The following is a 16,754-nucleotide window of genomic DNA, read 5'->3' on the forward strand; positions in this document are numbered from 1 at the left end:
GTATTATTCCGAACGCGGAACACTAAAATATATTTTAAATTCTACAAAAACAGACAAAATTAATAAATACAATTTGTGAATATGGAAAATTTATATACTAAATTAATATTAAATTATAAACATCTCTTCATTCATTACAAAATTTAGCACTATTTGTACAAAACTTCAGGGACTTGGTAAACTCACCAATGAGTCTTGCAAAATACAAAAACATACCTTCACTTGACATGTCTCAACGGACGGACGTCACGCGTAAGCCAATGAAATTGAAATACAACTTTGAGATATTTTTAAAACTGTTCAGAAATCCATGAACATTTTCGGAAAATTGTCAAAGTTGTATAATAATTTCGTACTATGATTTATATAACTCACTTGTACTCATTTTTGTTCATCGAAACGAAATCAAAATTAAAGTAAATAAAATTAGTCAAACACCTGTGAGAAAACAGACGCTCCAGATCCTAACAGAAACAGTCATTTTTTTTTTGTTTACTTGAGCTTTGATTAATAGCTACATGTACAAAATAGGACAGCGAAGACATACACCTAACTATTCATAATTAAATTTGTTGACATATTTTAAGTGTTGTGTCTAAAAATATGTGATATTGAAAAACTTATAAACAAAAATAGGAAAGAAAAAAAGGCAGGTATAAAAACCTAATGTTATTTTGAAATTTCACAAAAAATTAATCGTATTTAATATTATTGTAAATATAAAAACATTAATTTATACTTTTAATTTTAGACAAAAGATTTATCGGAACCTGACCGAAAATTATGATAAGTGACAGGGAAGTAAAACCAACCGTTCTTAATTGAACAAGCTGGTGTTTTATAAAATATTAAATTTGTCTTTTTACTAACTATTAAAAAAAGTTATTTTAATATGGCTTGCCATCATTGTATACACACAAAGTTTGGCTTTTATAATCTGCTAGTTTGTCGGAAATCATGTGAGGTATAAATCGAATCGACATTTTTCTCACCATTCATAAACCCAAACCGACCATTAAAATTTATCGCTGCTGGGCTCTATTTCAACCATATCCTTCGGCGGATCAGCAAATTTCAAAGTGATAGAAAATTTTTCTGTGTAAATCTTGGAAAATTTCTTTTTGTGGCAATTCCCAATTTCGTGTCTCGCTAGATGAAGTCTAAACAAACGCATAAAGTTATAACCTCAATCAAATAACTATTTATTAGTTCCAGGACAGTAAATAACTTCTTAGAGAATTGACACAAAGAAAACAGCATATTGCAATGAGTTTTAAACCGCCCAGGTAAGCACTGAAAAAATCAAGACCTCTAAAACCACCATCTCAAAAAGTGCCACTGTGAAAGAAAGCGATTTCTTACTCCTAATAAAGTCGTAAATATCAGGATTTTCGAATTTATATTGACGTAAAAAGAAAGTTGGCTGTGTTCTAACTGTAGTTCACATGATAAATATGTATAAGACTAGCTGATAAGCCGCGGTATGTCGAAATAAGATTGTCCTGTAGCGTCCATTTAAACTTCTTTAAAAAAGCTTTCATTTTAGAGGTGGGTACTTATTTGAGATGGAACGTGAAACAAACTAATTTCAAATTATAGTTTTTACCCCAGTTTTAACAAAAATAGGCAAAAAGTAAATAACTCACTTGTGTTCCTTTATAAAGCTCGTATGGAACCAAAAGAAGAAAGCACATCTGTCATACTCCTTTGGAACGTTCTAGAAATAAAATCAAAAAACAAAGGTGAAAGAGTGCAAAAAATGCAGAGCACTTGCTGTTTTGTATGAATTCTTCTTCTGCAAACTCTCTAGTTATTCATTCTACTGAGAACTCTAATCTGCGCTATGCTCCTGAAAATGTTTTATACCTTTTTGTCCCACCTTCTACAATATTGAATTAACGACCTTTGAAGAAAAACGCATTACAACAGAACCAGATTCCTATCGTGCTTTATAAACCAAACAGTACTTACTGCGTTGGACGAATAAAATCTAACTTTTACGTCAGCCGAAACTACGGGCGTGTCATCAACATTGAACTTTACTTTCACTTCGTCTCCCTTTCTCGTCACTTGACCAACGATGGGTACGTTGAAGTTCAGCTCGTAAATCACACGTCCATTTATAATGACTTCCATTTTCAGATCGCTTCCATCTCCATTCCCAACATCTAGACACAAAACGCAATTAAAATTAAACTTGCGAAGTCATCTATGGTTTTACTTTTTGTAACACCTAATACGTTTCTTTCGTGAGAAACCAAATTTACTGAAAAAATATTTTGCAGAACCCACAATACAAGATAGAGATCCAATTAAAGGTCGGTGGTCGGTAAAAATCGGCGTGAATTAAGGGAGCGGCAGCATGGTTGACCCCGCGTACATGATCGTAATGTGAGAGAAGAAGAGAGATTTTTGCCAATTGTGTTTGTTAATTCGCTGTGCCAAAATTAAATTAGTAACATTTCACCAGAACTAAAAAGGACATCGCGTGCATCATAGGAATTTTAAGTTTCCAGCATCCGTTACGAGAATCCGTAGCATATGTCCGCTTTCACTGGTTTAACTGTGATCTTGTCAACCGAGTGGCTGTTCGGACCGTTCACTACACACTCGTGGAGCTCTTGTACGCTGCTTACTCCGTCGCGTATTTTAAGAGGTGAAGTGAGGAGTTAGCTTAAGTGAACGATATATTTTTTGGTGAGTTTTCAACCTTTTTTATCATAGTTTTTCAGGAGAAGACTACTCTGTCGTGGAGTAACAGATAGCTCTGTGGTACATAAATAAATATTGATCAAAAAGTTACATTTTTTTACAAGTTCAAATTAGGTTTTTGGCCACCATGTATGTTTGATTAAAATCTTACATTTCAATTTTTGAACAATGACTATTGCATATTACTCGAAGCAACTCTGCTCGAGTAATGGCCTATGAGAATGCAAGTTACGTGCTAATATTGTTAAAAACCACTATTTGAACATCACTCCAGAATAACTTCTAATAATAGTTGCGGGTAAGGGGTGTTCCGAAAAAAGTTTCCTTATAAATGCAATTAAACAATTGCTTGGCCATTTGAGTGTAGTGTCACTGATATAGCTGTCTTCAACATTAATTGTATAACACTGCACAGCTTATTGCAATTGCGTGAGAAAAAAAATTGTGCACTTAGAGGACCTTAATTAACCAAGATAAGCTTACAAATGTCACGTATTTGATTATTGATGACTTCTCAGTTATAAGTTTGAAAATGCTAGGTTAGTAGATCGACTTTTACATCAAACCAATTGTTTTTAGACTTGTTGGCCCTTCAAAAGTAATCAAGTATGTTAGGGATGAATAATGGCCGATGGTTCGGTACATGTACCATACAGTTGTCCAGAAATAATAAAGTACATGTATACAAATCATGCGTCAATGCTTCGTGTTTCATTTCTAGGAGAAGCCGTGGTAAAATACAATGAAAGTTAATAGATGTAATGAAACAACTTTGCTGAAGGAAGGAATAAGTATCGTAACAATATTCCCAGATATCGTCAAGAAGTTTTTTTCCTAACATTACAAATCATAAACACAACCAGAGGCTGAATTCCTTTTTTAAAAAGATTTAGTTTTACCATCAACAAAAAAAAACTAATAAACTTGACCAAATAAATTGCAATTTATTTTACCGTTTTGCTGAATAGGTGAATATATGAGAGCCGAATAAATGCTGATTACCGCTTTTACACATCGTGAACAAGTTATTGACGTCATACTTTTATTTGACTGAACATTCTATGTACTCGCAAATTATTTTTACTCAAAACGTGAGGTACTTGAAGTTCCTCGGCGGCATAATAGTTCGGGACTATAGCTCGTATTTTAGTTACTTACGCAGAGCTTCGCATTTGTTAATGTGAATATTATTATTTATATTTAACCCATAAAAGACGAATAACGTATATATCTAGGGTCAAATAATTGAATCAAAAACCTCCCAACAGTTGGACCGCCATAACTTCTGAGGACTTGGGTGTGGTGAAACGTGCTCCATATGTTTTAAAAGAAGATGGGTTGGGCTACCCAACGGGACCAAATATGAACTTTAGGTTTGAACAAGCGGAATTTGAATCCTAATAGCTAGAAAAAATTCCAGCACATTTCAATGATGCTACTTCCCAATCAATTACCTTTAAAAGAATATTAATAAAACGTAGTACTTACGTTTTAGACCAGTGATTTTCATACTTTTAAACAAAAGTGGTTTAGGTGTTGGTAGCCGACCGTGCATATCGCGCAAAACCTTTTCCAGGTATCCAACATAGCGGCTCTAAACATAACAAGCTGTAAGTACTTCATCTTTTCACACAAAAGTAAGTTGGGACAAAAATCCTTCACATCGATAGAATTTCCTCACTGGGAATCCGAAGTCAAAAAAATCCGCACAATCATTAATAAATTATAGTGTGAATTAATTAAAAATATTTTTAGTACCTGGCTCGGAGTTTGTACTCCCTGAAACATTGAGCCTTTCGCTTTGTCTGTTCTTCTCAAGCCGAAGTAAGCTAAAGCTTTCTAGAGATTAAATGGAAGTAAGCGTAGTGAAAGAACACCTTATAAAGAGTACCTGTACGTACTTTTAATGTCTCACATGTACCACTCACAGCACCAAAATACCTACCTCGGCTGTTTTAAATTGTCCAGAGTAAAGAAGCCAAGCAGCAACACAAGTGCCTGTTCGACCTATAATTTATGAAAATTTATGAAAAAGAGTTGTAAATTTATGTTTAACCCATAATTATGACAAGCTATGCACATTAATGTTTGACTTATAATTTATGACAATTTATGTAAACAAGTTATGTAAATGTATGTTTAACCCATAATTTATGACAATTTATGTAAGCAAGCTAGGCACATTAACGTTCGACCTATAATTTATGACAATTTACGTAAGCCAGCTACTTGCATTTATTTCAAACCTATAATTTATGACAATTTATGTAAACAAGTTGTGTTCTACCTATAGACGGACACTGTATATCTATACAGAATAAAATAAATGAAAATATACCTTTTCCGCCCTTGCAATGAATGGCTAAAACATTCTTTTCGTCCTTTTGCATCCATTCGTTAGCCACATGACAAAATTGTAATAACTGACTGAAACAAAAAAAAGAAAGCTATTAATAGTATAATAATGACAACAATTCTAAAAATTGCTAACTGCCGTGAAATTTAGTTTGCAACTTGATACCATCTAACTTATTCTGATAAAATTCAACCAGTGATATCTTACCTCAATCTCGGTACGTTATGGTCATCAATCAACACTCTTTCCACGTTGTTATTAAACCAATGTGTTTCATAGCTTCGTTCACCTGAAATTATAAGTGGCTGTCAAGTTGCTGTTACGCCGCATTCTAATCATAGCGACATTCATATCAACAAACTTAATTTATTTGCAACTATTTTTGGTTCACTGAATCAAAATTAGTTGACAAGAATGCCAAGTTGAATGGTATGTTAATGTTAATAGGGGGTTTTGGCAGGCGTTGAAATTTTGCTCATGAAAAATTAGAACTGGGCAAATTAAAAGGAATTCTTTAGCTGGTCATGGAAAGGAAAAACTTTTTTTGCGGCATAATTTCGAGGATTTCTGAAATTATGCCGCAAAAAAGAGGGAATTTATTTTTACAGAAACACATGCAGTAACTAAAGTTTCCATAGAAATTTTTATTTTATAAAATGTAGTTATGTCAAATTATGTTCTTATTTATCAAACATTGTTGCTACAAACAAAAGCACAAACAAAAGAACGAACAACATGCAATGAATAGAAATTTTGATAAATTGTGCGGGGTTTTTTACCCCGCAAAGATTTTGGTAATAAGATGTTACAACTTTCAAAAAATTAGAAAAACTTTACTGGTGAAATTATGCGAACTGATAAAATATAAATTTAAAAGTGAATCAAAAACTGTGACTCCACGTATAAATATTGATTAGAGAAAAGCGACATATCTATGCACAGAAAACATATACTTACTGCACAAATTGACAAGCATGTAATGATCTGGATGCTTTGTATTAAAGAAGCGCGACACCTCCTGTGAAAATAAAAACGTTTCAAGTATACTACTTTTTACAATTCAAATTATGCATGGAGTACTTCCATAAAACATACATAATTTTAAAACAAGTGGCTTACCTCTATAGGATTCCTATACATTGATGTTTTACCAGAAGAAGGAAATGACATAGCAATAACCCGCTCTGAAGAAATAAAAAGTATAAAATGAAAAATTAAAAGTGAAATTTTGCTTAGAAAATACAAAATTTTCAAGATAAAAAAAAGAGCTATAGGTATATAGAAATTTTAAATACCAGTAACATAGGTCAAATCCAAATCAAACCCATCTTTCACGTAACGTCGTTTGTTTTGTGATATCTTAAAATTGGTTACATTTTATTAATATAATTTACAAAAAACAAAAACATATTAGACAATTCTAAAAATGCAATACAGTACCAGATTTTTCAATTGACTTATAATAATACTGTTTTATTTCTTTTTTCATTAGTAAAGACAAGGAAATGGAGCTGTGTGTTTGAAATATTTAAAAATACTCTTGTTGTTTATAAAAATCACATGGTCAGCCTTCGGCACGACGGCAATTGTTACGTCGGCATAATACCATCACAGTGCATCTTCAAATATTCGAAAAACATTAACCATATCAATTAAACATCTAACCTCATATCAACACAATACACCTTACAAATTGCAAGTGTGATGTTGCACAAAACAAACTTCCCTGAGTTTTCATCAATATTTAAAAAAGTCTCTTTTTTTTAGCCAGGTCTGTCTGAACCCTGATTAAGAATTACTTTTTTCTGTTTACTTTAATACTCACTAAATTTCGTGTCGATCTTTCAACATGTTTACGACCAGTACAAATGCGTGCCAGTAGTAGTATTCTTAACAATCGGAATATGACAATCAACCTGAGAAAATAAGAAGAAAATTACTATAAAGCCACAAAAATCTCTATTATCATGAATCCAATTTGTGACATACATTTTCACTAGTGCCCCTAGCTTTTTTACAAGAAAAATTCGTGCATTCAAGCTGCAACAGTTGGTATTAGTTGTCATGTGCTGGTTGAGAAGCACGACTAAATAAGGAGTGAATCAGTAAACATTTTCAAAACTTACGTGATATAATAAACAATGACCATTGACAAACAGAAAAAGAGATACATCAAAGGAGATCTAATTTGCCTAATGTATGTTACAGCTAAATGGTGCCATTTGGAATCCACAACCTCGCTGATAAGGTTTTTTCACTCTAAAACTTATTTTCCATTCTTTTTGGATGACAACTTTTCAATCTAATCGTCTCCGAGTGATCTAACATATATTTGCGTTTGCGACTATATTATGTTTCCGTCATCATCACCCCTGGCACCCCCCCCTAGCCTTTCAAAGTCCCTGAAAATCAGGACCTAAATAATGTTAAGTTAAAATAGAGCCTTCTATAATACACAAAGCCACAAAAGTTCGTAATAAAACAAAAAATCATTGTCAAGCATATGTTTTTTCTAGAAGTGAAATGCTGAGTGAAATGTTGAGCTTGAATATTTGCTTTATTATGGAAATTTTTAAAAAGATAATAATTTTTAAAAAAATTCATCAGTTGTTATTGCTTTAAAGCTATTTTTCATGACTTAGCAAACTTCTATTTTTGCAATAACTTGTGTTTGAATACGCTCGTAGAGCGACTAGTACTAAACTCTATTGTGTATTGACACTACCAAGTGACATCAGGGTGATAGCGATTCCCATAGTTTGGCAAATGTGCAAAAACTTTATCTGCTTAAAATATGAATCTTAATAAAATATTTTAAAAAGCTAAATGTTAAGAAATTTCATAAAAAAATATTTCGAAAAATACAAAAAGAGTATGAAGTCAAACATGTGTCAAATCAACAACAATAGAGGTTACTTACTTGCCATATTTGACATTTTTATTCTGGATAGCGATTTCAAAAATTACGGTGATGAGAAAGGTTAAAATTATGATAACCATGTCAATAATTTCCAATCGATGGTGAAAAAACTCTTTTCTAAGGAAACAGAAAATAGATTTCAGCACTTTAAAATTTTTAGCTTAGATACAAAAGTTGTTTATTCACATGACAATCAACAATTGTTAATTACCCCCAAGAAAATATTCTAAGCGCCAACTCCACCATAAAATATGACACAATTGCTAATGTTATTGGTGCATATACCTAAAAAATTAAAAAGGTGTGCTAAATATACTTAATAAGAGGATTCAGAAAAAAGAAGGAAAATAGGTTAAAATAAAAAGAACTTTACAAAATGGTTTTAAACAAATAAAGTAGCTCGTTCTTAGGGCTAGGAATATAAAAATATAGGCAAAGCACTCTCTTGTTCAGTTGATGATTTGAAAATAGATTTTATATATAATAAACAACAGAAACAAAAAAAAAACAATACAACTTACCTTTGTGTCAGCTTCGGTTGCTAAAGCAACAAGAACTAATACTATATCTGTTAAAACTAGAAGGATGCTAAACAGCCTAGAATACAGAACAGAGAAAATAAACTAGTGTTTTGTTCTACTTTCTTCAATATTTCAAACACTACAAATACTAAAACAAGCCTACAGGGAAGCAACATTGTTTTACCTTTGATACTTTAGTCTTGTTACAAATTCAACATTACCACACATACATAAAAATTATTGCTAGGTGTAAGTTTGACACTCCTAACAACAAGCCTAATGTAATTACCTGGCAGCAACATGGTCCATAATAAGGTGAATTTTGAAACGTACTCTCCTGAGACAAATAAAATTTCATATATATTTACATAATTCAAGGAGAAGTTGCAACAAAGCAAGAAGCAAATGTTGCAAAAAATTTTCAGGTATAAATTATTATAAATATATAAATTCACCATATGTAGTATATATATATATATACACATAGTCAAAATTTTTTTTTTACATAGTAAAGTGTTACGTAAAAGGAACACATGAATGCTGAGATTTACTACTGTATATTTAGACAACACAAACTACCTCACACAAGACTAGCTTGGCTTATCGATAAACATACCCCATTTTAGTGTCTAAATTCCATACATGAGCTCTGTGTTCAGTCGAATCATAAAGAGTATGATCAACAAATAAGGTGTCTTCCACTCCACCAATTTTTACAACACTATCTTGTGCTTCAACGTTTTTAATTACCTATAAATGATAAGAAATTGACTATTCTAAAGAACTATGCATATGCATCTAAAATAAATGAAATCGGAAATTTACAAAATCCTAAATATTACATACGTCGGGACTTTCATCCTCCTCATCCTCGAACTTCCAATTGTCATCTTCGTCATCATCAACCAAAAGATCCTCGTCAGACATGGCTCGTTTTTGAAAACTTACTTTTAAACTGCCTCTAAAACTGCCATTTCTAACCATGATAAAAACCTAAGTATGTTTGCACAAGCTAAAAAAGAAAATAGAAACGAAAAATGCTTTCAGGTAGGTTTCCATGCAACTGCATTTTCTGCTCTAGAAGAAAAACTTCAGAAACATTATTTTCTCAAGTTTGAACTTAATGGAAATCAGTTTTCAGCTTGAGAGAACAGATGTTCAGAATAAAATAGCTGCAGTTAACAAAAAATACATTTTGTGACAAAATTTGAAAGTAAGAACAACTTTGTTTTCATGGCATCATATTAAAAGAAGACTTGATAAGAAACAACTAAACAGGTATGGATGAAAAAAATTTTTGGGACAGAGGAGTTGCACATAATTATTATTGATTGTTTAATTATGTGAGGGAAATTGGGGAGATGGTACACTGTGTGGGTCATTGGATGTTGCAGGGAGTTGTCTAGTGCAGCACGGACCCTAATCGAGTCTGTGTGGCTCGAAATGAGCATTAAATACTTTAGGACTCCCCATCTAAGCCATGGCCCCTCCTGGAAATAATAGACATATTTGTGAGGCTAGCCATGTAAAATATGCACATTTCTATCTCTCTCTCTAACTTTTTTTTATTATTATTATTATTAATCATATTTATACAGGTTTACATCTTCAGTATGATATAATATATCTGCACTGTTATCAACGAGTGACCTGTTAAAACAAAAATAAACAAAGTAAACAAAGAGCCAAAAATTGTTTTTTGGTTTTAAATAATATATATAAAATTATGAGAATGTTAGAAAAAAAGAAAGAAAAGAAAATAAGAATCAAATAGCAGACTATGAACAGAAAAATTAGCAAAAATGGGAATTAGAAAAAATTTGAGTTTAGGATTCCAACTTCACAACAAATCAGAGAAACAATAGCCTATCTCCGAGACACCCTGTAACGTATAGGATCAAGCTAAGGTAAGTTGCCAAAATCAAATTTGAAAAATATTATCAGTAACTCTTTTAGGGAGGATAAGATGGAATGAGAGAGAAAGAAAACATTATATCAATATTGGCATTAAAATCACCCATCAGAAGGTTTTATTTGTTCTCTGTTGAGGCTTTGGAAAGAACAGAAAGCAAATAGTTTTAATAAAGTCATGAAGGGCATATTTAGGTAAGCATATCAAAAAATCTACGTTCTATTTGACTTAACCTTAGAAATATATAATAAGACACTGTCCTTTGTTTCTTCAGTTGATGTGAGTTTGTATAAGTACTCTTTTAGATTACAGTTAATAGATTTATATTCTGAAAGGAAATCTATTTTACAAATCCTATACTGAGGTTAAGCCTAATCTTACCAAGTACATGAAACATGTCAAAATGTTTAGAAAGAGAAGATATAATAATGTTAAAAAGAGAGAATAATTTAGAACTAACATTGCCTGTACAAAAATCATTCGCATCATAGTAACTGTAACTAATAATGTCCATGTCATCAAGCTAAATTAGAGAAAGAAAGTTTTTACCCCTGTGGATGATACAAAGCATAACATTTATGCATTCAGAACAAAACTATTTCTCATCACATTTCTGAAAGTGTTCATAGTCCTTTTTGTATGCACCCATTAGCACATATGCCACTAGCCCTATGCTTCAAATTTACTAACCGGTTACATTCCCTGCAAAGATAATCTATTATTCAAAGTCTGACAAAAACGCAAAAACATATAACATATATACAGCTAAGAAGTTTTCTGGGACATGATTTTTAACTCTTTAAATAGAAATAACACAGGAATTTATAATTGAATCATCGTCTAGTTGTTAGGATGGTGAACTACTTGCAAGACTTAGACAGTGAGCCCCACCTAACAACCATGGACGTGGCAGATGACAAAATCTTGGACAAGGATGTGGCAGACCGAAAGGGCTATCAGAGGAGGAAGGAGACTTTCAAATGAAGGAACCGTGCCTGAGCAAGGACAGGACTTACTGGTACTGGTATGGCGACGTTAATGTATTTTTATTTCCTATTCTATTGATCCCTTGAGTTTCAGCAAAAATTTTATTATATATATAGTGGCTTTATTGTATAGCCTGACGATGTAAAAGTTTTATTTACGAAAAGCTTCGTGTATGTTATTGTAAATTTTATATGTTCTTGTATATAATAAGTTATCAGAGAATATTCGATTTGGTGTTGCTAACAAAAAGGCCAAGCAAATTTTATTTTAATATTTCCGCCCCTCTGCCCCTAAAATTATCGAGCTTTTTAGTTTGAAAGTTAGGGCGGGTGACCCATGTACCAGGCATATTTGCGATTGCAGCCTTACAGCGAACTTAAAAAGATTTGATGGCATTTCCAAGATGAAAGAAATGGTGGTAAAATTAGCTTTTACTGTCTATATATTACCTGAAAACCTTTTAGCTATCTGAGTGATCCTAGCACTTAACAAAATATCTTTATGTTGGGTTTAGAGCTGGCTAGTTGAAAGTAAAGGAAAGAAGCGCCAGACAAACTGAAACAGTGGGACTAGTTATTGTATATTTGGACATTTGTCTATTAGATTATTTGATAAAATAAGTCAAAATATCACTCACGTGCGTCCTACTTGAATTCTTTAGTACATTCATCTGTGGCTACAGTTTCACATTACAAATTTTATGATATTTGATCCGAGTTCATTCCATCAGCGCTCCGATGGTTTGTTTTGATTTTGTAAAACTCTCCACCTCGCACGCTTTAAACATGGTAAATAAACGGGCTTATAAGAAAAGTGAGACCTAATACCCCGGGTGGTACCCGAGGCCCCGATCTTTTATTTTGAATTTTAAGGGAAGAAAAAAACATTTGAAATCACGTTAGAAACGAACCAACTATATAAATGCTTACTTTAAAAAAAGACTTGTAAACGTAACTTTTTCAGGTCAAATAAGGAACATATTAAGAAGAAACATCTGAAGCTTTAACGAAGTTTTAAGAAACTCTCCAGACTCATCAACGAAATGCTTAGGATTACTGTATTGTTATAATTAGTAAAACATCCAGTTCACCCCCCTCCCAAGGTATCGGGGTAGTGCCAGGGTATCGGGTATTTGGTCTCAGGTATCACTTAGGGTTACGGGTCTCACTTTTCTTATGTGTAAATAAATATGTAAATGGTTAAGTGAAAAAACAAGAGTGGGGTCGTGTTTAAAACTAATATATTTGTGATCCCTTAAAAAAGATTGACAGATCCATTAATAAAATTATTAGATCTTAAAATTAACATGTTACAGTGATCTAAATATCTCGGTTGCTCAAGTGAATTAGGTTTCAATGATCTGCGTTTCATTAAATAATACAGGGCAGAATGCAAGTGACTTAAACAGTAGATACCGTAAATGACAGATAAGGCGCGCCATTCCCATAAGCGCTCCTGTCTAATAAGCCCTAAGTTACCTTATAAGTTATCTCAAAACAGATCTGGCTCGGGACAATCTCGTTCTGTCTTGTTAACCAACGGCTCCGGGGACGAGGTAGGGGTCGGGAATGAAGAAATGGCGCAATTATTTGAATACGTGAAGAAAAGTAGATTAAGTCATGATTGAGTTTAACTAAAAGGCTTCATTAGTTTGTGTTTACTTAATTGTTTACGCCTAATTATTTTTTTTCAAATTATTTCAAAGACCAGAATTCCAAACATTCCATGGGGATACATATAAGAATACTTTAACATATTAGATAAGAGTCTTGTAGCTGCATTCCTCAATAGTCTTGCAGAAAATGTACGCTCCCAAAATAAAGAGAGTGAAAAAAAACCAGGAAGAAAGATAAAACTTTGAAACAGCATTTTTAGGATGATCGTTTAGTATTTTGCATAAATTAAACTACCCAGGCTTTTTTCCTATATAATAATTGTTCTTTTATGAAAGTTATAAATAAGTACGTAAGAAATTAAAAAATTTACACTTTAACCCCAATCCCATCGCTTTTTATCTTCTTATACAGTGAACTGTCTATAATTCAAACAGCCACGGGGAATCGGAAACCGTTCGAGCTATAGAGAGGTCCGGGTAAAAGAGAGTTGGGGGGGGGGGGGTTTCCAAGTTTTTGTATAAATTTTGTATAAATGACCAATTAGGCGTGATTTTTCTCCCTTATATTTTTCTCCCTTTCTTTGTACAGGATAAAATCTCAACCTTGTAGGCTAAGAGCGGACTAAAAAAATAAATAATATTTTATCTCAACGATTTATTCTTGGAAAGAGAAGAAATCCGAAATTAGAGCTTGCTTTTTGTATGAAGGAAATCTTTTTCAACAGTTTGATTTAAGTCCTTTAGTCATCTCATCATTGCCTCCCTGAAATTTAAAAAGAGGCTGAAATCTTCAAGAACACTTATAGCTTTCCGCACTTCTCCGTTCGTTGGTTTGGTTACTACATCTTCATATTCTTTGTCCTTATTTTCTTCATCCTCTTCGTTTTCTACTTGTGTCCAGTTACTTCAACAAATATATCAGAAGTTGTTAGTCTGCCATGCGATGTGGCTATTTTGATGTTAAAATCCACATAATCGTCGGTTGAATTATATAAGACCCCTCACACATGTAGATATAAAACATTCGAATCAGTGAAGGCTCTGTTTACGTTTACAGAGTTTACAGAGTTTAAAGTTTTAGATACATGTTTCGATGTTCGAGTTATAGAAAGGAAATACCCGAAGAAACCAAAAAACGTTCCAGTTAAGGAGAGATTCGAGTTATGGGGATTCGAGTAATAGAGAGTTTTTTATGAGAGTTTATTAGGAAATTCCCACCGTGTCAGCGAAATCGTTCGAGTTAGGAGACATTCCAGCCGTAGGGGTTTGAGTTATAAAAAGTTCACTGTATATAAAAACGACAAAATATTTCAGGACAGTGGTTGCTTAATGTACATAAGTCAATACAACAATTCAAATAAACTAGTCCTTAACCCGTAAAAAAGTCCACGGAGTTACCCGTCTTTAAATTACACGCTATTTAGTGTGCACGTTGCACGACACTTTTCTTGCGGACAGGCAAACAAAATACGGTTATTAATAAAAAGACTAAGTACTAAATTGCTTGTATCATAGCGACGTGCTTCGCTTAGCGCTATCGATACCACCAGATGAAAAAGACGAATTTGAGAATGCAAAAGACTGAAACACATATATGTCATTTTCAGAATCGGTTGACGGTGAGTTTCGTCCTTTTTGGTGGATCAATCCTTCCTTTACAGGATCGTTACATTTGCTGTTATTGTAAGGTATTGACGGTAATTGCAAAGGTCGGTGAAAGTGTTCATCTAAATTGTTTTTTAATGTGTGATCAACAAAATCGTTGTTCATAGTAACGCGTCCTTTGTGGCAAAAATTATTAGTTTTCATATCTCCAATATAAACTTCGTGTAGTCGAGATAAATATGTTTTAAGTTTGCTACTTATATTTTTTATGTAATTGCCTCGAACATCAAGTTTTTCTAGATGCCGCAAAGCTAAAAATTGTTTGGACAAATAAGTCAAATTGTTGTGACAAAGCTCTAAATTCTTTAGTTTTTCAATCGTGAATAATGCTTGCGGAACATCCCACAAACCATTGCCGTGGAATTTTAGTTCTTCTAAATGTCTTAAGACCTGGAAACTACATGGCAGAGATTTTATATTATTATAACTTATGTCTAACTTGTTCAGTGACGTAAGATGACCAACTGCGTAAGGAAGAGAATCTAGCTCATTGTAACTGACGTCCAAAACTTCCAATTTCATCAACGAACAAATCTGCACGGGAAAATACCGCAGGTGATTGTGCTGTAAATAGATTTCTCTCAAAGCCGTCATGCTTGCCATGTGATAAGGAAGCGTTTTCAAATAGTTGTTTTGTAGTTTTAGCACCTGAATACCTTTACTAGTAAACTTTTTTAAATTTGCTCTTCTCAGTTCCTTCATACTCATATCTAAAACTTTCCTTCCATCATAACCTTTTAAAATGGAAAACTTTAACTGGGAATTGTAATGGCATTCACTTAAATCCAAACTACGCGCGTACTCATCAACGGAATAATAATCTTTTTGATTATTCGAAGCGATTTGCCCCATCTTGATAACTTGTTCGGCAAAATATCACTAGTTACATTGTTTATTTATTTTTAACAAATCTTGATTGCACTGTTTAGTGGAGCGTGACGGCAGTCTGTTTAATTTTTAAGCTTAGGTGAAATAAACATGCGTTTACCGACGAATTCCTGTAAACCAATAACACTCTTTACAACACGCAGGATGTGCCAAAATATGCGTATTCCGATGCTATATAGCACTTCTAATTAATTTCCCCTTGAAATCTTGAAATTACTTCTACTGCGTCCTCTTTATCGAAGAATTTTCTTTTGAAGCTCACTCTTTTTCTCTTTAACTTTCTTTAAGCAAAAGAACACAACGATTTTTTAAGATATATATATTTAGTTTTCTTCAACGCTTTACTTTTTTCAATATGTTCACAAAAAACTTATCTCGTATTCACTATTCATTGAAACGCTTGTTAATTTTTTATGAGCTTTTTTACAAGTTCATTGCTTGTTAAAAAACCTTTTTTTCTCACCTTTTCAATTAATTTGATTTGGTCCAAGCTAATTCTTCTGTTTTGTACTTAGAAAAGAAGAATTAAGCACAAAGTTTATGCTGGGAAACAAAAAAGCGAACACATGCGTTTTATATATATATATATATATATATATATATATATTATGTATGATGCTAATAACAAAAGCTTCTTATCCAAACGAATAAAAAATATTTAAATTTGTCCCCATTGCTTATCAGTTTTTCATATTTCTATAAATTAAAAAAAAAATGAAATGAAAGAGACTAGAGCCAACAGGACTTCTATGTTTCTTTTTTATAAAAAGCGGACTTAAACAACATAAGATACACTGTGACAGAAAAATTCCCCTTGGATAATTTCCCCCTACGGACAATATCCAGCCGCTAATTTCAATTATCCACTCACCAGTTTATTTTTAGCATTAATAACTGCCCTTTAATAATAACTGGCCCTGGGTAACTTTAACCTAGAACAATTCCTCTTCAATAACAGCTGAACACCCCCTTCCCTGTCAACTTTTGCTTACCCCCTCTTACCCCTAAAGTGCGGACGTCCTTTATAGGTGAATCCTTTTTTTGCTTTCTTCTTCAGCATTCTAATACTTTTTTCTGTTCCTTTTTTTAATTATCTATTTAATTTTTCCTAATTTAATTATTATTATTATTATTTTTGTCAAGACATCTCGTTGTTAAATATTCCATTGCTCCTTACC

The 16,754-nt window shown here is 32.8% G+C and overlaps 2 protein-coding genes across 2 annotated transcripts; both read right to left on the reverse strand.

Annotated features, from left to right (window-relative positions):
* Positions 1-3: 3 nt before the first annotated feature.
* LOC130654437 (phosphatidylinositol 3,4,5-trisphosphate 3-phosphatase TPTE2-like) lies at positions 4-12,188 on the reverse strand. Its single transcript, XM_057457017.1, has 19 exons — positions 12,046-12,188; positions 9,356-9,521; positions 9,126-9,259; positions 8,799-8,846; positions 8,510-8,585; positions 8,200-8,273; positions 7,989-8,105; positions 6,894-6,984; positions 6,364-6,427; positions 6,188-6,252; positions 6,026-6,086; positions 5,276-5,357; positions 5,051-5,139; positions 4,658-4,719; positions 4,471-4,551; positions 4,201-4,306; positions 1,972-2,168; positions 1,647-1,717; positions 4-1,160 (listed from the first exon to the last, which is right to left on the reverse strand). Exons 2-19 carry the CDS (start codon positions 9,491-9,493, stop codon positions 1,016-1,018), a joined length of 1,701 nt encoding a protein of 566 aa, XP_057313000.1. The 5' UTR covers positions 9,494-9,521; positions 12,046-12,188; the 3' UTR covers positions 4-1,015.
* Positions 12,189-13,547: 1,359 nt separating this feature from the next.
* On the reverse strand, positions 13,548-16,165 carry LOC130655677 (leucine-rich repeat and IQ domain-containing protein 4-like). The gene has a single exon (XM_057458460.1). The coding sequence runs from the start codon at positions 15,538-15,540 to the stop codon at positions 14,533-14,535; it is 1,008 nt and encodes a 335-aa protein (XP_057314443.1). The 5' UTR covers positions 15,541-16,165; the 3' UTR covers positions 13,548-14,532.
* Between the last annotated feature and the right edge of the window lie 589 nt (positions 16,166-16,754).

The sequence above is a fragment of the Hydractinia symbiolongicarpus genome, chromosome 8 (assembly GCF_029227915.1).
Source record: "Hydractinia symbiolongicarpus strain clone_291-10 chromosome 8, HSymV2.1, whole genome shotgun sequence".
Taxonomy (NCBI): Eukaryota; Metazoa; Cnidaria; class Hydrozoa; order Anthoathecata; family Hydractiniidae; genus Hydractinia; species Hydractinia symbiolongicarpus.

What these genes read in the sequence shown, in the direction of transcription:
- LOC130655677 (XM_057458460.1), bottom strand. Translation starts at nt 15,540, where the DNA reads ATGGGGCAAATCGCTTCGAATAATCAAAAAGATTATTATTCCGTTGAT.
- LOC130654437 (XM_057457017.1), bottom strand. Translation starts at nt 9,493, where the DNA reads ATGGTTAGAAATGGCAGTTTTAGAGGCAGTTTAAAAGTAAGTTTTCAA. An exon ending in GACAATTTAAAACAGCCGAG is followed by an intron (nt 4,552 to 4,657) that starts GTAGGTATTTTG and finishes TTTAATCTCTAG; the next exon opens with AAAGCTTTAGCTTACTTCGG. An exon ending in GAAAATCACTGGTCTAAAAC is followed by an intron (nt 2,169 to 4,200) that starts GTAAGTACTACG and finishes TTTTGTGTCTAG; the next exon opens with ATGTTGGGAATGGAGATGGA.